The sequence below is a fragment of the Sus scrofa genome, chromosome X, assembly GCF_054392235.1.
Source record: "Sus scrofa isolate SSC_HxYL_T2T_F1_AM1 chromosome X, Sscrofa_HxYL_maternal_Yorkshire_Landrace_v2.0, whole genome shotgun sequence".
In the NCBI taxonomy this organism is placed as follows: Eukaryota; Metazoa; Chordata; class Mammalia; order Artiodactyla; family Suidae; genus Sus; species Sus scrofa.
In genome coordinates this window covers 107,774,577-107,792,515 of record NC_139401.1, presented here as the reverse complement: position 1 = coordinate 107,792,515, position 17,939 = coordinate 107,774,577, and the positions used below count along the sequence as shown (strand labels likewise).

Below are 17,939 nucleotides of genomic sequence, written 5' to 3'. Positions count from 1 at the left end.
TTGTCAGCAGTGTCCCAGGCACACAGTGTAGACATTGGTGGTTTATTTCCTCTAAGCCCCAACTGAGCCTTCTGCCCACAACCTTCAGAAGGTTTGCTTTAAGACTCCAGAGAACGACATTCTGGTCAAACCACCCACACACGGGATTATGTGCCTTCACATCGGTCGTGTGGTTCTCCTCTAACCCTCACTGCCTCTTTGCTTCTCTGTGCCTCTAGCTTCATTTGGAGTCTTTTTTTATCCCGTGCTGCAGCCCATCGCATGTCCTCCCTGCTATGATCAGTTCTGAATATTAGACTGACATGTCCGGAACTGTATTTCCCAGGAACACTAACAAAGATGTGTAAGCTGATGTTACTACGTATGGTGGTTTCTAAGAAACCTCCTCTGGGGGCTTAGAACGTTCTTAATGGGACTGCTGGGACTGCAGCATTCACTGGATCAAACTGGATGGGAGTTTTTTTCTCTTGCTGCTGCTGCCACCAAAGCAGCATGGTAAGCGTCCTAATAAGACAGGAAATGAAAACTAAGAGTTCAGCTTTCTGTGTCACTGAGCCCTTATGAATCACTCTGTGGCATCAGTGTCTTCTCATGTGGAAGATGCTGTTATCACTGTCGATTGCTATCTTCTGCCCAGCTCGGAGAGAATACTTTCCAGAAGGTGAATGGGGGACATACAGCTTGCTCATGAGCTTGCTCAGAGCTCTGCTGTAGCCCTGAGTCATGGTGGCCCAGAGCCAGGAGCTGGATCATCAGGAAGCGCTAACTGGCCTTTGTCCCTCTAGCATTCAGGATGTCTTTGAATGGGGGAAAGGGGCCACCTTTGCGGTCTGGAGAGAATAAGACACGTCAGCCCACTAGGGAACAGATTGCTGTTTTACGGCCTCAGAATGCAAGAGGAAGAAGGGAATTTAGAGACCTCTTCACTGCCCTCCCTCACTTCAGAGCTGGGAGGAAAAAGTCAAGAAAGGGGAAGGGACCTACCCAAGGTCATTCAGCTAGAGAGGTAAGTAGGGCCAGCCTTTTGGCACAGAAGCCAGAATAAACATATTCTATGTTACTACTGTGACAGAGTCAGGAATGAGTCTAAGAATCAAGGAAGTTATGGAGGTGATTATGTAGGAGAGCTGGCTCAGAATGTGGAAAAGGTGATGGTGGGAAGATATTTGACTAGGACACCTCCAGCCTTGTCCCAGAGAGAGAGTGTTCCTGGATGTACACCAGGCAAGCAAAGCCTGACGAAACTTAACCATCTCCCCTTTCCCGGAAGGCTTCCCATCTGCAGCTTGATCTGTCTCTCAAGAGGATCTGTGTCCCCTCCACCCCCGGAAAGAGACTGATCAAGTAGAACTAAGGGACTGTTTTCCAGTATAACTCAGCCCAGGGTAAATTGAAGGATTGGGCCAGTGTTCTCAGAAAAAAAAAGGCTCGCTCCTAATGAGGACAATGATGAGGGTCTGGCCCTGCAGGGCCGAGCATGGAGGGACCTGGCAGTGAAAAGTTTCTGTGCTCCTGCAGTTGGAATCCTGTAAGGTGGCTGGCCCCAGTGCCTCGCTCCTGCAGCAGTGGGGCAGAGAGTCATGAAGGCCCCCGGATGTGGCAGCCTTTGGTCTCTGCTCCTTGAGTACCCTGCTCTTAAGCCTGGCCTTCTGTGAATCTTGTCACCCCAACACACCAGCATGGCGGGAATCAGACTCCCATTAAAAGCTCTTCTGTTGATGGTGCCTGTGCCCCCATTCTCTCACCTGGCTTGTCCCTCGAGACCTGTCTTAGATCCAAGTTCCTACTGCTTTTCTTCAGTTACTCCCATTCTGACTGGGGAGCCTCCTGGTGCCCAGTGCCCGGCCAAACAAGACCACTGGGGATCCATCCTCCTCTCTACACTTGGTTTGCTGGATGGAAACTACACACCCATCTAGTCACAGACCCTAGGTTCTCTCATCTGGGGGAGGGACCGATGACAAAGAGACATTTTTATATACCTGGGGATCAGCATCTTTCTCTGGCATTGGACCGAAATGATTGAGGATCCGATTCTTCAGAGATGACTTGAGCGAATGAAACCACGACGATGCTTGCTCATAGACGCAGTTATGCAATCCCATGAGCTCAGCACAATCCTCTCCTTGCACCTGAAAGTATCAAAGCCGAAGTGAAGCCTCCCGTACCTTCTCTGCCGCGACTGGAGCCCCTTCTGACACTCGGCTCTTTGGGTATCCATCCTGTCACCCTGTGGGAAAGCTCACCCCTCTGGCTTTCTCCTTTGTGGTGTGGGAAAGGCCGCCAGATGATGGACTGTGTGTAAAGGCTGATGAGGGTGGAGGACGGAGAAAGGTCCAGCTGGACAAATGAGCTGAAACCACAGACAGGCAGAAAACCGGCAACGCCAACTGGCCTGAGTGGAGGCGTGCTGTTAAACTAGGTTGTACTGCTTCATGCCTCTGTCTTTTTCATTTTTTACATCTGCCTGCCCATTGCTCTCCGGGAAGAGGGACACGAATGTGTCTGTGTCTGAGTGTGTGACTCTATCTTCCAAGTCAAATATACTTATTCGTTGATCAAACATTTGTTAATCTTGTACTATCTGGTGAATGTCAATACCAACGATGATGAGATTATTTACATCCTCTTCTACCCGTTAGTCCAGAAAACTAAGTCTTAACTGGATATGTCATCTTGCCATCTTACGGGATGATAGATTATTGGCAAGGGCTCTTGGCCAAGTTGCATGTTTAAAAACACCAATGTGCATGTGAATCTACAATGATCTCAAAAGAAAAAAGGTTTTAAATGAGAAGAAGTCAGTCGAAAAATAAAATACACATATGTAGCTCTGCTCACACACAGGGATCTTGGTATCCCTGGCCGAGACCTAACTCCAAGGCCGAACGGGCCCCGGGGTTGGTGTGGCTTGGCATTGTTTATGTATGAATACCACTCGGCAACTAAGCAGGGAAAGCCTGGACACTGGGCTGGCTCTCTGCCGTTCCACAGTCAAACGGCAACCTGGCAGCATTCAACGCTGCTGCAGCAGTTGGAAGAGACATCCCAGGGCTTCCACTGGTGCCGAGAAATCCTTCTGCAATCATCTTTGTCTACCAAACTACAGGGATAGCCTGGCTTTGGGGTTCTTGGCACCGGCCACCCTCACCTTTTGGTCCTCAATGTATTCGATGTCAGCTGTGTTGTAACCATCCCGCTGGCCCTGATGGAGGACCTTGAAGCGCCTCTTGCCTATGCTGTCGACCACGGAGCGGCCATCGGCAAAAAACTGAACATTTCTGATCTCTAGGATGCAGCCATATTCCGCAAACCTGTTCATTGGGAATAGAGTCAAGAAAGTAAATTTTTTTTTTTTTGGCTTTTTAGGGCCGCTCCCATGGCATGTGGAGGTTCCCAGGCTAGGGGTTGAATTGGAGCTATAGCTGCCAGCCTACACCAGAGCCACAGCAATGCCAGATCCGAGCCGCATCTTCAACCTACACCACAGCTCACAGCGACGCCGGATCCTTAAGCCACTGAGTGAGACCAGGGATCAAACCCGCAACCTCGTGGTTTCTAATCGGATTCATTTCCACTGCACCACGGTGGGAACTCCCGAGGCAGGTACTATTATTGTACCCACTGGACAGATAAGGAAATTGAGTCTCCAAAAGGTTAAGTCACTTGCCCAAAGGCAAACCTGCTCCAAGGCTAGAGCCAGAATGTGAATCCAGGCAGTGTGGCTCCATAACCCACACTCTCCTAAAACAAATTTTATAGGCACATGCCTGTTTAACGAAAGGTTGATTCTGAAGTTCCTTCAAACAGGCAGCCTCTCACACAGTAAACTGGGAGCCAGAGGGGCCCTGATGTTTGCAAGTGCCCCCAGGACAGCCTCAAAGTAAAACAAAAAACCCTTACTACACAACCTCCCTTTACTCTCACAGCTCCTTACTTACCCTTTGACGGGATCTCCAAGGCACATGCCAAACTGCCTCGTGCCTGTCTCGATGCATCTACGAATCATCAGACGGTAACAAGGCTCAAAGATGTGCAGGGGACAAGGAACCGTGGGATAGGCCATGGTACACACGAAAATAGGCACGTTCTTATTTAAGCTGTCAGGAAGAGCAAACGACAGGGATCTCACAGCGCTCGAGCAGAACCCAGAAAGGCTGGGCAATGTCACCACGTGGTTCCCCCACAGGAAGGCCAGGAGATGTCAAGTGTTGATGGCTGATAAAAAATGCTAATGTGCAACTGATGCCGTGGGCTAAGTCCCATGATCTGGGGCACAGACTAGCTTAAGGGCTAAGATTAAAACTGACATCCTACACATGCTGATTTGGCCAAAGACGTTCTCAAGTACCTCAACGTCATCAGTGATAGTTACACCTCGTATTTTTCTTTCTTTCTTTCATTCTCTCCCCTCCAGACAATCTCTCCAGGTTGTCCTCTTGGCAGTATGGGGAAGGGTACTGCTGGTAAAAGTGAACCAGCTCTCCAGAGGGACGATGGGAAAATCTTGGCAAGGTCCCTGTGAGCATCTCACATTTGCAAAGCCCTCAGAGGATCTTGCACGGCAGGCCCAGATGGGAGGAGGAGGCAAGAGTAACCTGGCCATGTGATGCTCAAACACTCCTCTGCATTGCAGTCACTGGAGGCCCTTAAATACAGATAACCAGGCCCCTGCACCCCCAGGACACTGGTGCAGAAGCCCTGGAACCGAGACCTAAGAGTCTGCCTCTCAGCATGTGCTCATGAAGATTCAGACACACAGCCTGATGGGGAACCACCAACCAGGCCAGCTCTTCCTGCGCCACTGCTGTGTCATTTGTCTAGTAAATCTAATACAGGGACATCTGAGCCTAAGCCTATCAATAGCTGAAGATCATCTGGCCAAATCTCAAAAAGATTAAGTTCAGGATTCCTTTAAAGAGAAACTTCCCTGTATATTTCAGTGTTTGTTAATAAGACATTAAATGATATTTGAGAAAAGGGTTGGAGAGACTCAAGGGGAACTTAATCAGAAGTAAAGATAAAGATGCCTTGAGTCGATCTAATATGTCAATGAGAAAAGAAGGATTTCATTTCTGGCTCCCCGGGAAAACATGTTATTCATAGTGAGAGGCACAAACTGGCAGCAGCATAGAAATGTGCTCTACAGGGTACGCATAGAACCAGAACAGCTTTTGCCGTCGGGAACTTCGCCCCCAGAATGCTGTGAGAATTCCAAGGGGATGGGGAGATGGGAGGGCAGCAGTGTAAGAGGCGGAAACTACTGATTTCCTCCTGCTTCTTCTGCTAAGAGAGCTGTTCTTCGGGCCAGATGGGGGGGGTTGGAGCCCCACTTCCATCTCCACCCCTACCCTGTGCCTCTCACAATACCTGTGATGGAAGAGGAAGAATAATAACAAGCAGCATTCTTATGACTCCTTTTCTTAGGTGCCAACCATGCACTAGCTCATTTGATCTTCATGACAAGTCCATGAGGTAAGAACTATTATTATCCCCAAACTACAGATGAGGAAACTGAGGCCCAGAGAGGTTAAGTGACTCGCCTAGGGTCATGAAGTCTACTCACTTTGTGGAAAAACTCCATCAAGCCCAGATCTGGTTGACCTCAAAGTTCTTAACCTCACAGATCCTCCTTATGTATCTGAAGAAAACAGCCTTCTGCATACAGTTGACCCTTAAACGATGCGGGGGGGTGGGGGTGGGTAGGGGTGCCGACCCGCCACATAGCTGAAAATCAGCCTATGACTTACAGTCAGCCCTCTGCATCCACAGCTCATCTGTATCCACGGTTCTGCATCCATGGATTCAACCAACCACAGATCGAACCATGCAGTACTATGGCATTTACTATTAAAAAAAATCCACATATAAGTGGAACCGTGCAGTTCAAACCCATTTTATTTAAGGGTCAACTGTCCTTCGTAAGTTCCCCTGATTAGGTTATTCCCCTTTACTCCTGTCCATGACACCCAGTTATTAGTGTCAGGATGTGACCTGCTCAGTGGTTCGGCTTAGGTTTCTTCCGTGGTGTGCTGGTAAATGAGCAGCTGGCTTTCTGGTGCAGGGAAAGGCCTGGTTTGGAGCATTTGCCAACTTCCATGGGTAAATATTCTCCCTATGGCCAGTTTCAGGCTACCAACGTAGTATTACTAAATTAGGGGCTAGGAAGAAATGGGCACTTGCAGTTCTGGGAGCAGCTCTGAGTGACAGTGAGAAGAAAAATGTGCATATGCATACTTAGAAAGTTCTTCCATTTCCTCTTCATAAAGCCTCCTTCGTTCTTTGAGTTCTTCCGGAAGGAATTTAGCTATTAGCTCTTCCATTATGACATTTTTGCTGTATTTCCTTGATGCCAAGCACTATAGGGGGAACAGGGCAATTAGATATTATGCAGTGATTAGAAACACATAGAGCACTCCTGATGGAAACTGAAGACTTAAATGACACACATACTGGAGTAATTTGGACGCACATGTTGGCAGCTGATACTGTCGTAAGTATTCTCTGGAGGTTAGAGTTTAGTGGGGTTTTTTTTGTTGTTTTTTTTTTTTTAAAAAAAAACATGCAGGAGTTCCCGTTGTGGCACAGAGGAAACGAGTCTGACTAGTGACCATGGGGTTGCGTGTTTGATCCCTGGCGTCACTCAGTGGGTTAGGGATCTGGCATTGCCGTGAGCTGTGGTGTAGGTTGCAGACTCAGTTCGGATGCTGCATGGCTGTGGCTATAGTGTAGGCCGGCAGCTGTAGCTCTGACTGGACCCCTGGGCTAGGAACCTCCATATGCCTCGGGTGTGGCCCCAAAAGGCAAAAAATAAATAAATAAAAATAAAATACAATAAAAACACATGCAATGAATTACGTTTATAATTAGAAAACAATTTTAACAAGGAAAAAGACCTGCATTGAAGTTTTTAAAATCTCATAACTTTTCTAAAACACTGAAATTGATTGAGATCATGTTCTTGTCAAAAAAGGGGGCAAATACTTTCCTTTCCTTTTTCTTTTTTTTTTTTTTTTTTTTGTCTTTTGTCCTTTTGTCTGCTGTTGTTGTTGTTGCTGTTGTTGCTATTTCTTGGGCCGCTCCCGCGGCATATGGAGGTTCCCAGGCTAGGGGTTGAATCGGAGCTGTAGCCACCGGCCTACGCCAGAGCCACAGCAACGCGGGATCCAAGCCGCGTCTGCAACCTACACCACAGCTCACGGCAACGCCGGATCGTTAACCCACTGAGCAAGGGCAGGGACCGAACCCGCAACCTCATGGTTCCTAGTCAGATTCGTTAACCACTGTGCCACGACGGGAACTCCCCTTTCCTTTTTCTGATTATTGTGTTTACAAGTGCCAAGAAATGGTCTCTGCTGGAATATGCTGAAAGTCTGTGGTGAAAAGAGGTTTAGGGAACTAAAAAGAATTTTCAGTAACTGATCCTTTCCTGCCCTGGCGCACTCCCACCCCATTCACCCCAATGCTTAGCTTCTGGATATTTCAAGCCTATATATATGTTTTTTCTCCTATAACTTCGGGGTTTTTTTTTTTTTTTTTAAGTTAAATAATGGTAGTTTTATTTGACCATTTTTAAAAATTATACCATCTACGTATCACTGAAATTGTGTTATAAACCCTTATTTCAGAGCCTAACTCGGGCTCGGCTGTCATCATTACTTCCTCTCAAACACCCCTACCCCGTGCATAGCCGGGGATCTGTAGAGTGTGGGTGTTTAACTGTGAACCAGACAATGGGAAAGAAAACATCTGCAGAGAATTGCTGGCTATGGAAACTACCCACACAGGCCCAGCAGGGGGAGCTGCTGAGTATAACGCTGCAGGCTTCAGACATCTTTTTCCTTTCCTGGTATGGGCTACGTCTGTCTCGTCCGCAGTAAACACGACTGGAATAAGATATTCATCTTTCTGGAAAATGTTGCAAGTGTGACCCTGAGTGAATACATAGAGATAGATGGTAACATCTTCTAGCCCCTACGTCCAGGACTCCTCAGCCTCTGCCTCCAGGGTCCCTTCTCAGACAGTGCCAGTGCCTGGTTGCAGAGAAATCAGCTGCTTTGCCCAGTCCCAGTCTTTGGGGAAGAGCCATGACGCAGGACGTAGCCTATCCAAGAAGGAGGTGACTCCTCTGCTGAGGCTAAAACAAAAACCCAGGAAAGGCACATACGGAACATTTGAACGGTAGATTTTCCTTCTTTCTGCTCATCTGAATGTTTACTGTTAAGGACAACACGCATGTATTATTTAAACATAAGGACCATGGGCTTCCCACCTACAGGCAGGACAGCAAATGCCACCTCTTGACTTAGGCCAGACATGACATTGACCCTCTCCCACCAGCCCCATATTTCCCCCCTCCCCACCAGAGCTATCCTGGGTGATTACTTCACTTCCTTCCCTTAGTTTAAATGTTGGGAAAGCTCAACATGTGACTTCTCTGGATTCACATACACCTAGAGATAGTCCTACATTGTCTCCAATCTCCCCTCAGGGATGACAGGGGCCAAGGAACATGAATACTGATGGTAACATATGGCACACAAGTCCCCCGGACTTGGCGGGGGGCGGGGGACAAGATGGCTTCCCGGATCTCCTGGTGCTATAGAAAATGACATTCGGCCCCCTTGAAAAACAAAGATGGCAGTTTGTGTGATTCATTTCAGAGGGCCTGATGGCCCCAGAGATTTTCAAGCAGCCAAATATCTGCTAATAAGGACAGAGGCAGCTGAGGAGTGGGAGAAGGACCACAATGAAGGTCTGTAAGGTTTTCTCTGGGGATCTGGGAGTAATCTCTTCAAACCATGGGATAAACGTTGATGAAAAGGGACATGTGAGCTCATCGAGTCCAAGCCCAGAGAGAAAAGATTCATCCACCATGACAGTGAATCAGGTGCCATGATGGCATTAGAACCAGGATTCATGTCTATCATCATTTTGATATTTTTGTTTCCAGCACAAATTAATTTCACTACTGACCATTCATAAAAAGCTAGATGTTGCCTCATTTCCCTGGAGGACTTTGTGGAGAGGGGAGGGGTGGCTCCAAGGCAGGAGAAATAGATGGTTAGAGGGGGGTGTTTTGCCCTAGCACAGTGCAGTGGTTTGGTATCCAATAGGATACGGTCTTTGTACCCAGTTCCAAATAAGCTAACCCAATCAAGAAAGAAAGAACGTTTTACCTGTGAAAGACCATCTTTGCACAGTGGGCACTTCGCATTGTGATCTAGGCATCTTTCAAGGCATTTTAAGCAAAAAGTGTGTCCACAAGGTGTTGTGACTGGCTCATAGAATAATCTGAAATTTAGGAATAAAAATGGAAGAAAACTGCAATCAGACCAAACATAAAAGACAAAGCTATACAACGTTAAGGTTTTATAGCATTATTGGGGAAATTCTATGTGTGGGGGATAGCAGGGGGTATTTCCCCCTTTTCTTTTAAATCTCTGCATTTGCTTTTTTTTCTGATCTGGATTTAAAATAGTGCATTCATTAAAATTTAGGACATAAGCCAGATCATTTTGTAACATTAGTTCTAGTCAGTTTCTTCCAGGGCATCCAGATTTTTTTTCCCTATCAGGTCCCAGAAAAAGAGAGATGAATGACCAGAGTGTCTGAATAGATTCCATTCTAAAATATCTACCAACCTGTTCACTTGAATATCTGTAAACACACAGATAAACCAACATACAGGCAGATAAACACACACACTCCCACATTTAAGCCCTTTATATCATATTATAATGGAAAAAGGTTAGACTTATTCAATTTTTCACTTATGCAATGCTTACAGCCTGAAGGATCTCCACCTTGCACCTGTAAAAAACATATAACTGCCTTGTATATGGATGGATTATTCTCCTACGGGCAGTAGAAGAATAATATTATGAATGGGCTTACTGATAGACAGACACACACATATATACATGAGTATGCATACACATACTTTAATTAGATCCTATTTTAATTGCTTTGCAGGAGCTGGCTATTTTTTTCTTCAAAGCAATCTGAGGATCTTTTTAAAAGCTGTTCTGTACATTCAAAGATTCATGGATTTATTTTGCTTAAAGAAAGGCTCACCTGCAGCAGGACCACTGGATGGGGGCAGCTAAAGATGATGCTTCAGAACTGGAGCTCGCACTCACCAAGAGGACAGAAAGAAGGGAAAGACGCCTGACCAGCCTATTTTGACCTCACAAGAGTGTTCAGTTGAGAGGAAGAGGCTGCAGGCTTCAGAGCCCCCTCGTGTGGCCAGGAGGTGCAACAGCAGGCTGGCCCAGGCAGCCAGGCTGAGCAGAAGAATCAAAATGTGAGAGCTGAAAAGTACTTGAGAAAAAATCGCACCCACCAACAAGAATGAAACCAAGGTTCAAAGACGATGAAGTCACTGATCTAAGAGTACACAGCCAACTTCTGGCAGATGAAAGTCTTTCCAACTTCCCCTTCCAGCCCTGTGCCCTTTCTATTAGAACAATGATTCTCAACCACTGCTGTGCAGGAGACCCACGTGGGTTGTTTTTTCTTTAAATAGCTTAACCGATGTATGATTGACATACAATAAACTGTGCATATTTAAAATGTACAACATGATAAATTTCGACACGTGTACACACCCATGAAACTATCTCCACAATCCAGACAGTAAACATACTTGTCACCCCCAAATGTCTCCTTGTTCTCCCTCCTGCTCCTCCTCACACCACCACCCCCATCACCCGGGGAGCTTTAAAAACCTACAGAAGCTCAGGACCTCACCTACAGAGATTCAGATCAGTTGGTCCAGGGTAAGGGCCAAGCAACAGGGTTTTTGTAAAAAACACCTGAGCTGGTTTTACTGTGCAGCCGGAGTTGAGAATCACTGTATTACAAAGTCCTACGCTGTGTAGGCGAATCTTCTTTATCGGCCTCCAAACCTAATTACCAGAGTCCCTGGTAGGGCTTTAAAAACGCAGACATGGTGAGGTCTCGCTGGATAAAGTTGAGCGTTCAGGAGGTCAAGTAGAGGAGCAGAGATTTGATATGTTTAACAAGCCAATAAAAGTCTGGACTAGGAGAGAGGTTTTCCATATATTTATTTTCGAATAATTTTTTTGTTTTACTTTTTGAATACTATCAACCTATTGAAAATGTAGTTAACGTGCTTAATTGAATTAATAAATTTTAGTTACTAAATTGGCCACAAAGTAAAATTACTTTTTAAAAAACCCCCTTGAGGAGTTCCTGTCGTGGCGCAGGGGTTAACGAATCTGACTAGGAACCATGAGGTTGCGGGTTCGATCCCTGGTCTTGCTCAGTGGGTTAAGGATCCGGCCTTGCTGTGAGCTGTGGTATAGGTCGCAGACGCGGCTCGGATCCCGAGTTGCTGTGGCTGTGGTGTAGGCCGGTGGCTACAGCTCCGACTCGACCCCTAGCCTGGGAACCTCCATATGCCACGGAAGCAGCCCTAGAAAAGGCAAAAAGACAAAAATAAAAAATAAAATAAAATAAAAATAAAAAACCCCTTTGATGGCAGTCCTAACCAGGTACTAAGATAAGAAAAAAATAGATAAATAAAAGCATGAGAACTGAAAAGAATAAAAAATCAGATCTATCATTATTCACAAATGGTATGATGATGAACTAAGAAAAATCTAAAATAATCTATAGAATGATCATCCAAATTAATAAGGATAGAATTAGCAAGGAAACTAGATAAACACACACACAAGTGTAGTTCTATATACCCATGACAAGCATGAGAGGATACATCTTTTAAATGTGACATTTACAGGAGTTCCCACCGTGGTTCACTGGGAACGAATCTGACTAGTGTCCATGGGGATGACGGTTTGATCCCTGGCCTCGCTCAGTGGGCTAAGGATCCAGCGTTGCTGTGAGCTGTGGTGTAGGTCACAGACGCGGCTTGGATCTGGCGTTGCTGTGGCTGTGGTGTAGGCTGGTGGCTACAGCTCTGATTAGACCCCTAGCCTGGGAACCTCCATATGCGGGTGCAGCCCCCAAAAAAAGACAAAAAAAAAAGAAATGTAAATGTGACATTTACAATTGCTTTTAAAAATCAAGAGCCCAAGAATAAATCTAACAAAAGTTTATGAGACCTCCATTGGAAAAAACTGTAAATATTTCATTGAAAGAAAGTACAGAAGACCTAACTAAGTCCCACTTAAAAAAAAAAACAAAACCCGATGGGTCATTTCACATGTTTGTTTGTTTTTGCGGAACTTGGCAAGTTGATTTCTAAACTTTATAAGGCAAGGCAAAGGGCCAAGAAGAGCTGAACCACTTTTGAAAAGCAGCAGTGTGGGAGGACTCGCTCTACCAGACATCAGAACTTATTATAAAGCAGTAGTGATTAAAACAGTGTAGGACTAGCACAAGGACAAATAGATCTGTGGAATAGAATAGAAAGCCCAGAAATAGACAGAGACCCAGATTCTTCATTTAGGACACATGCGGAGGGAGGATTCTCAATATGTAAATACCACTCTCAATAAATGCTCTTTGCTGTAGTTGACTATCCATACCAGGCAAAGAAGTCGAACTGTCTCTCACATCATATGCAAAACCCAATTCCACATGGGCTGTAAAAATAAATATGAAAGGCAAACAGTAAAGCTTTTAGAACATAAGATAGAATATCTTTTTTACTTCAAGGGAGAAAAAAAATTTCTTTTTTTTTTTTAATTTTATGGCGACACTAGTGGCATATGGAAGTAGTTCCCAGGCCAGGGATTGAATCTGAGCTGCAACTGCGACCTATGCCACAGCTGTGGCAATACCAAATCCCTTAACCTATTGCCCTGGGCTGGGGATAGAACCCGAACGTCCCACAGCAACCCCAGCCTCGGCAGTGGGAACTTTAAGAAGAGATTTCCTAATGAAGACACACGCAAAAAAAAAAAAAAAAAAAGCCCGATAACTGTAAATGAAAGGATTGATCATTTTTACTGCATTAAACTTAAGAATTTGTTACTGCATCAAAAGATGTCATTAAGAGAGCAAAAAGGCAAGCCACAGAGTGGGAGAAGGTATCTGCAACACACGTGACCAACCCAGGACTTGTATGTAGAACATACAGAGAAACTCCTATAAGTCAGTAAGAAAAAGAGAGAGAACCCAATCGAAAATGGGGCAGAGAGTTATATATGTAGCAGCAGACATAAGAACAGTAACGTTGTCCATAATAGCCCTAAACTAGAAACAACCCAAATATCCATCTATAATACAACTGGTTTGGGTTGATTCATACCACGGGACACTGTACACTAATGAAAACGACCCAACTTCACCTGCAGGCAATAATATGGATAAATCTTAATCCTGAGGATAAGAAATCACAAGAGAATACATTCTGGATAATTTAATGTATATATGTTTGTTTTTTAAAAATCGGGAGTTCCAGTTGTGGCGCAGCAGAAACGAACCCGACTAGGGTCCGTGAGGACGTGGGTTGGACCCCCGGCCACACTCAGTGGATTAGGGATCCAGCATTGCTGTGAGCTGTGGTATAGGTCGAAGACGCAGCTGGGATCCTATGTTGCTGTGGCTGTGGAGTCGGCCGGCAGCTAGAGCTCCAATTAGACTCCTAGCCTGGGAACTTCCGTATGCCTCAGGTGTAGCCCTAAAAAGCACAAAAAAGTATAGGGAAACTGAAATTATACTGTTATGACATACATACATGGGTGGTAAGACTATTTTTAAAAAAGAAGACATGAAGCTCAAAGGTAGTGGTTTCAGGGGCTGTGGGGGAGGGAGTCGTGGAAGTGGCAGATGGGCGACAATAGTTTTGGGTTTTTTTGTTGTTTTTTTTATTTTGTTTTGTTTTGTTTTTTGGTTTTTTAGAACCACACCTGCAGCATATGGAAGGTCCCAGGCTAGGGGTCTAATCGGAGCTGCAGCTGCCGGCCTATGCCACAGCCAAGGCAATGCAGGATCCAAGCCGTGTCTATGACCTACACTGCAGCTCACAGCAACACCAGATCCCCAACCCACTGAGTGAGGCCAGGGATCGAACCCGTGTCCTCATGGATACTAGTTGGATTTGTTTTTGCTGAGCCACAACGGGAACTCCTGGGCAGCAATGCTTTATTTCTTGGGCTGAGACAGGTGTCACGAGTACCTATTTTACAATATTTTGTTAAGAGAATACATTCATATCTTTGCGTATTTTTCCACAGTGTATATTTCATAATTTGAAATGTTTTTCAAAATTGTGATTTGCAGGCTGATTTGGGGAACCACTGCTGGGATCTAACTACCAGAAGCAGCCAAACCAGACTCATTTGCTCAGTCATTTGAGACCTATGAATTTGGATGCTTTTTATACATTATTTGATGACATGAATGATGAAGACTGATTGATGAATCGGTTATCTCCAAAACGACTTTTCCCGAGAATTTTTAAGTTTGGCATTTTGTTCATTTAAGAATGTTACTCCACATGCAAATAATAATGATCTAGCTGACCAACTGATTGCAATAAATACTCACATTTAATGAACAGATGAATGAGACAGACACAAGAGGATACAGCAACTCTTAGCAACAAGAGCTATGATTAAGAAGCCCCTGATCAGGAGTTCCCTTCATGGCTCAGCAGTTAACGAACCCAATTAGGGTCCATGAGGATGCAGGTTTGATCCCTGACCTCGCTCAGTGGGTTGAGGATCTGGCGTTGCCATGAGCTATGGTGTAGGTCACAGACTTGGCTCGGATCTGGCGTTGCTGTGGCTGTGGTGTAGGCTGGTGGCTGCAGCTCCAATTAGGCCCCTAGCCTGGGAACTTCTGTATGTTGCAGGTGTGGCCCTAAAAAGTAAAAAAAAAAAAAAAATCCCACAAACAGGGATGCTGCCACAGATGCAGCATAATTATTGCTTTAAAATAATTCAAGGTTCAGATGCTTAAAATATATAATCTTGCAATATTCAATCCACTCAGGTTGACCAAGTAAAGTGACTGGGAAAAGATGGAATATATTTCTCTTGCTGGCTGGATTGTGCAATATTGTTTTTTTTTCTTTAATTTTTTTTTTTTTTTTAGTCTTTTTGTCTTTTCTAGGGCTGCTCATGCGGCATATGGAGGTTCCCAGGCTAGGGGTCGAATTGGAGCTGTAGCCGCCAGCCTACACTAGAGCCACAGCAACTCGGGATCCGAGCTGCGTCTGCAACCTACACCAGAGCTCAGGGCAACACCGGATCCTTACCCCACTGAGCAGGGCCAGGGATTGAACCCACAACCTCATGGTTCCTAGTCAAATTCGTTAACCACTGCGCCATGGTGGGAGCTCCACGTGCAGTATTGTTTTTCATATACATTATCTTTATACAGTAATAGGCCATAATTAGGATTAGCTCCATTTTTCTATTGAGGCAATTAAAACGCAGACAAATTAGCTTGCCAAGGTCACACCGCTAGCTAGTAAGCCGCAGGGCTTGGGATGTGAAGTCACATCTGACCCCCAAGCCCATCCTCCTTCTCCACTATGTGACACGACCACGACTGTGTACACATCTCTAGAACAAACACCATCCAGGTACCGGGAGATGCACACAGCCACACACACCCTCTTCTCCTTCCTCTTTCTCTCCCTTCCCTCTCCCCACAGCGAGAGAGAGAGAGAGAGAGAGAGAGAGAGAGAGAGAGAGAGAGAGAGAGAGAAAACTATAGATAGATAGTTAGATAGATAGATAGATAGATAGATAGAGCTAGAAATAGACGTATACTCAAATTCTTCTCCCTTTTATTTACCAACTTTAGGTAATGATTTTGGAAAATACTTCAGGGAGGCATTTATACATCAGAGTGGGGCCAGATTTTCTCACAAGAAAGCATTTTACAGTGTCACAGCGATGGAGTAAACAATAGTAATAATAAATGCTTTCAGTTAGATGTCAGCCCGGATAAAATGTTTGGCTTGTCTGGAAATAGCTATCTTTTCCCGGCAGTTACATCCTTGTATTGTGCTCTTTTGCTGCTATCAAAAGAGCAAAGAGGGACGAGGAAGAGGAGGGAGGGGGTGGGGCGGGGGGAGGGAAAGAGGGAGAGGGAGGAAGAAGGAGGGCTGACACCTTAACACCCAGCTACTTGAGCAGCAAGAACTGGGTTAAATATAAAGCTTTTCGTTTCAATTGACAAAGAGGTCACTGGGCCATTAGGTAACTGGTTCAAATATCAAACATTCCTGCTCTACATTTCAAAATAGCCTTGTCATCCCAAAGGTGCGTCTCCACAGCAGCCCCAGAGGTGGCCCCCGGGGCTAGGGTATGGGGAGTGGGTCGATCTTAAGGGATGATGTGCACTCACTGAGGATGGAGGGGCAGAGTTCTGAGTTGTTGGAATCCGAGAGCAACTGGCATCAGCAGAGCTCTCCCAATCCACGATCCACGGGAGGCTAGAGAGTATCTCAACAGCGCACCCTCCACTGCTGGTCCCGTTCACTCTCCCCACCCTTCTCCCTGGGGAATCTATAAGCTGCTTCTGATTTTATCTCTAGAATCAGAACCGATAAATTCACTCTAACTTGTCTTCTACCAACGCAGCACCACCGGACTGGATTTCATTCGAGACACCTGCACGCAAGGTACAAACGTCTAGGATCAAGACTCAGCAGATAGTGTGAAAATATCTCTCCCCTTCAAAGACACAGAAGAGCCATACAGAACCTAATAGTAAACCTAATGACAACTAGAAAATGAAGACCCCTAAAAGAGAGGTGGAAACAGGAACTTTTTCTTTTCTTTATTTTCTTTTATTTATTTTGTCTTTTTAGGGCCGCACCCTCGGCATATGGAGGCTCCCAGCTATGCCACAGCCATAGCAACTCGGGATCCGAGCCATGTCTTCGACCTACACCACAGCTCATGGCAACCCCAGATCCTTAATCCCCTGAGCGAGGTCAGGGATCGAACCTGTGTCCTCGTGGATACTAGTCAGATTCATTTCTGCTGAGCCACGATGGGAACTCCAGGAACTTTTTCGAGACTGCACTAATTCGAGCTAAAGCACATATGTGAAATGGCCTCTGTCAACATGTGGTCTCTGACTTGGAGACAAACACTGCTGGAAGGGGAACTATATGCTCCTGAACTAGGGCTACAGTTTTAAGAGGCTTGAGATCAGAAATGTTCTCTAGACTCAGCAGGTTTCTTCTCATCACAAAGCAGCTAGAGCCCCCCATGCCCGTAACGTACCAGCCCATACAATAGCTACTCCAAGCAAAGAGGAGGTTTTGCTTTGAAGTCTCATTTAAAACAGAGGGGAGGATAAGGGAAATAACGGTGTTTAAACTCAGAGCAAGCAAACTAGAAGAGGGTCTTATCCTCTTAGCGTTTATTTCTTGGACCAAATTTCTAACCCTTCTCTGAAGCCCCCTGTTGAGATTAGGGCCAAACAAGATGAAAGGGAGAAGTCAGAGGAAAAGGAACAAAAGAACTTCAACCTCAGGATTCTTAGTCCTCAGGGAAAACACAAACAGGATGGGTCTGTGTCTTTGATTCTGCATCCCCTGGATGCCGGGAGGGATGGCAAGGAGGATACGTACACAATGACCAAGGCTTTCTGAGTGAGCTGAATCTCGTCTATCAAAATGTCACATCTGAGAGCCACAATGGCGTTACCTGCGGAGGCCACTGCTCTGCTTGGAAGCAGCGTTTCTCCATCTCACACCTTGGCTCTGGCACGACCCACCTGCTATGCTGTTGTGAGGGGGAGAGGGAGGCGGTAAAAGGGAACTGGCTATATAGCCCAGTTTACCCTCGCCCACTCCAGCTAAAACTCCCACGGCACATTCGTCACCAAGTCTGTCTGAGCTTATGAGCAAATCTGACAACTCTACTTTTTTTTTTTTTTAAGAGAAAGAAAAAGCACATGTTTCGGTAACGGATGCCTTTCTCATTTTTATTCAGAGGTCCAGAAAGGCCATTTTGAGTACAAATGCATGGGATTGA

At 45.5% G+C, this 17,939-nt stretch overlaps 1 protein-coding gene across 9 annotated transcripts in view; it reads right to left on the bottom strand.

The window, feature by feature from the left end:
* Positions 1-17,939, bottom strand: part of LONRF3 (LON peptidase N-terminal domain and ring finger 3) — a 53,588-nt gene that overhangs the window by 19,906 nt on the left and 15,743 nt on the right. For all 9 annotated transcript variants that reach the window (XM_013986381.3, XM_013986385.3, XM_085008288.1 and 6 more), the window contains 5 exons: positions 9,180-9,294; positions 6,238-6,359; positions 3,942-4,100; positions 3,152-3,314; positions 1,983-2,132 (listed from right to left, as the gene is read on the bottom strand). In XM_013986381.3, the coding sequence (XP_013841835.1) occupies positions 1,983-2,132; positions 3,152-3,314; positions 3,942-4,100; positions 6,238-6,359; positions 9,180-9,294 (709 nt within the window). The remainder of the gene's footprint in view (positions 1-1,982; positions 2,133-3,151; positions 3,315-3,941; positions 4,101-6,237; positions 6,360-9,179; positions 9,295-17,939) is intronic.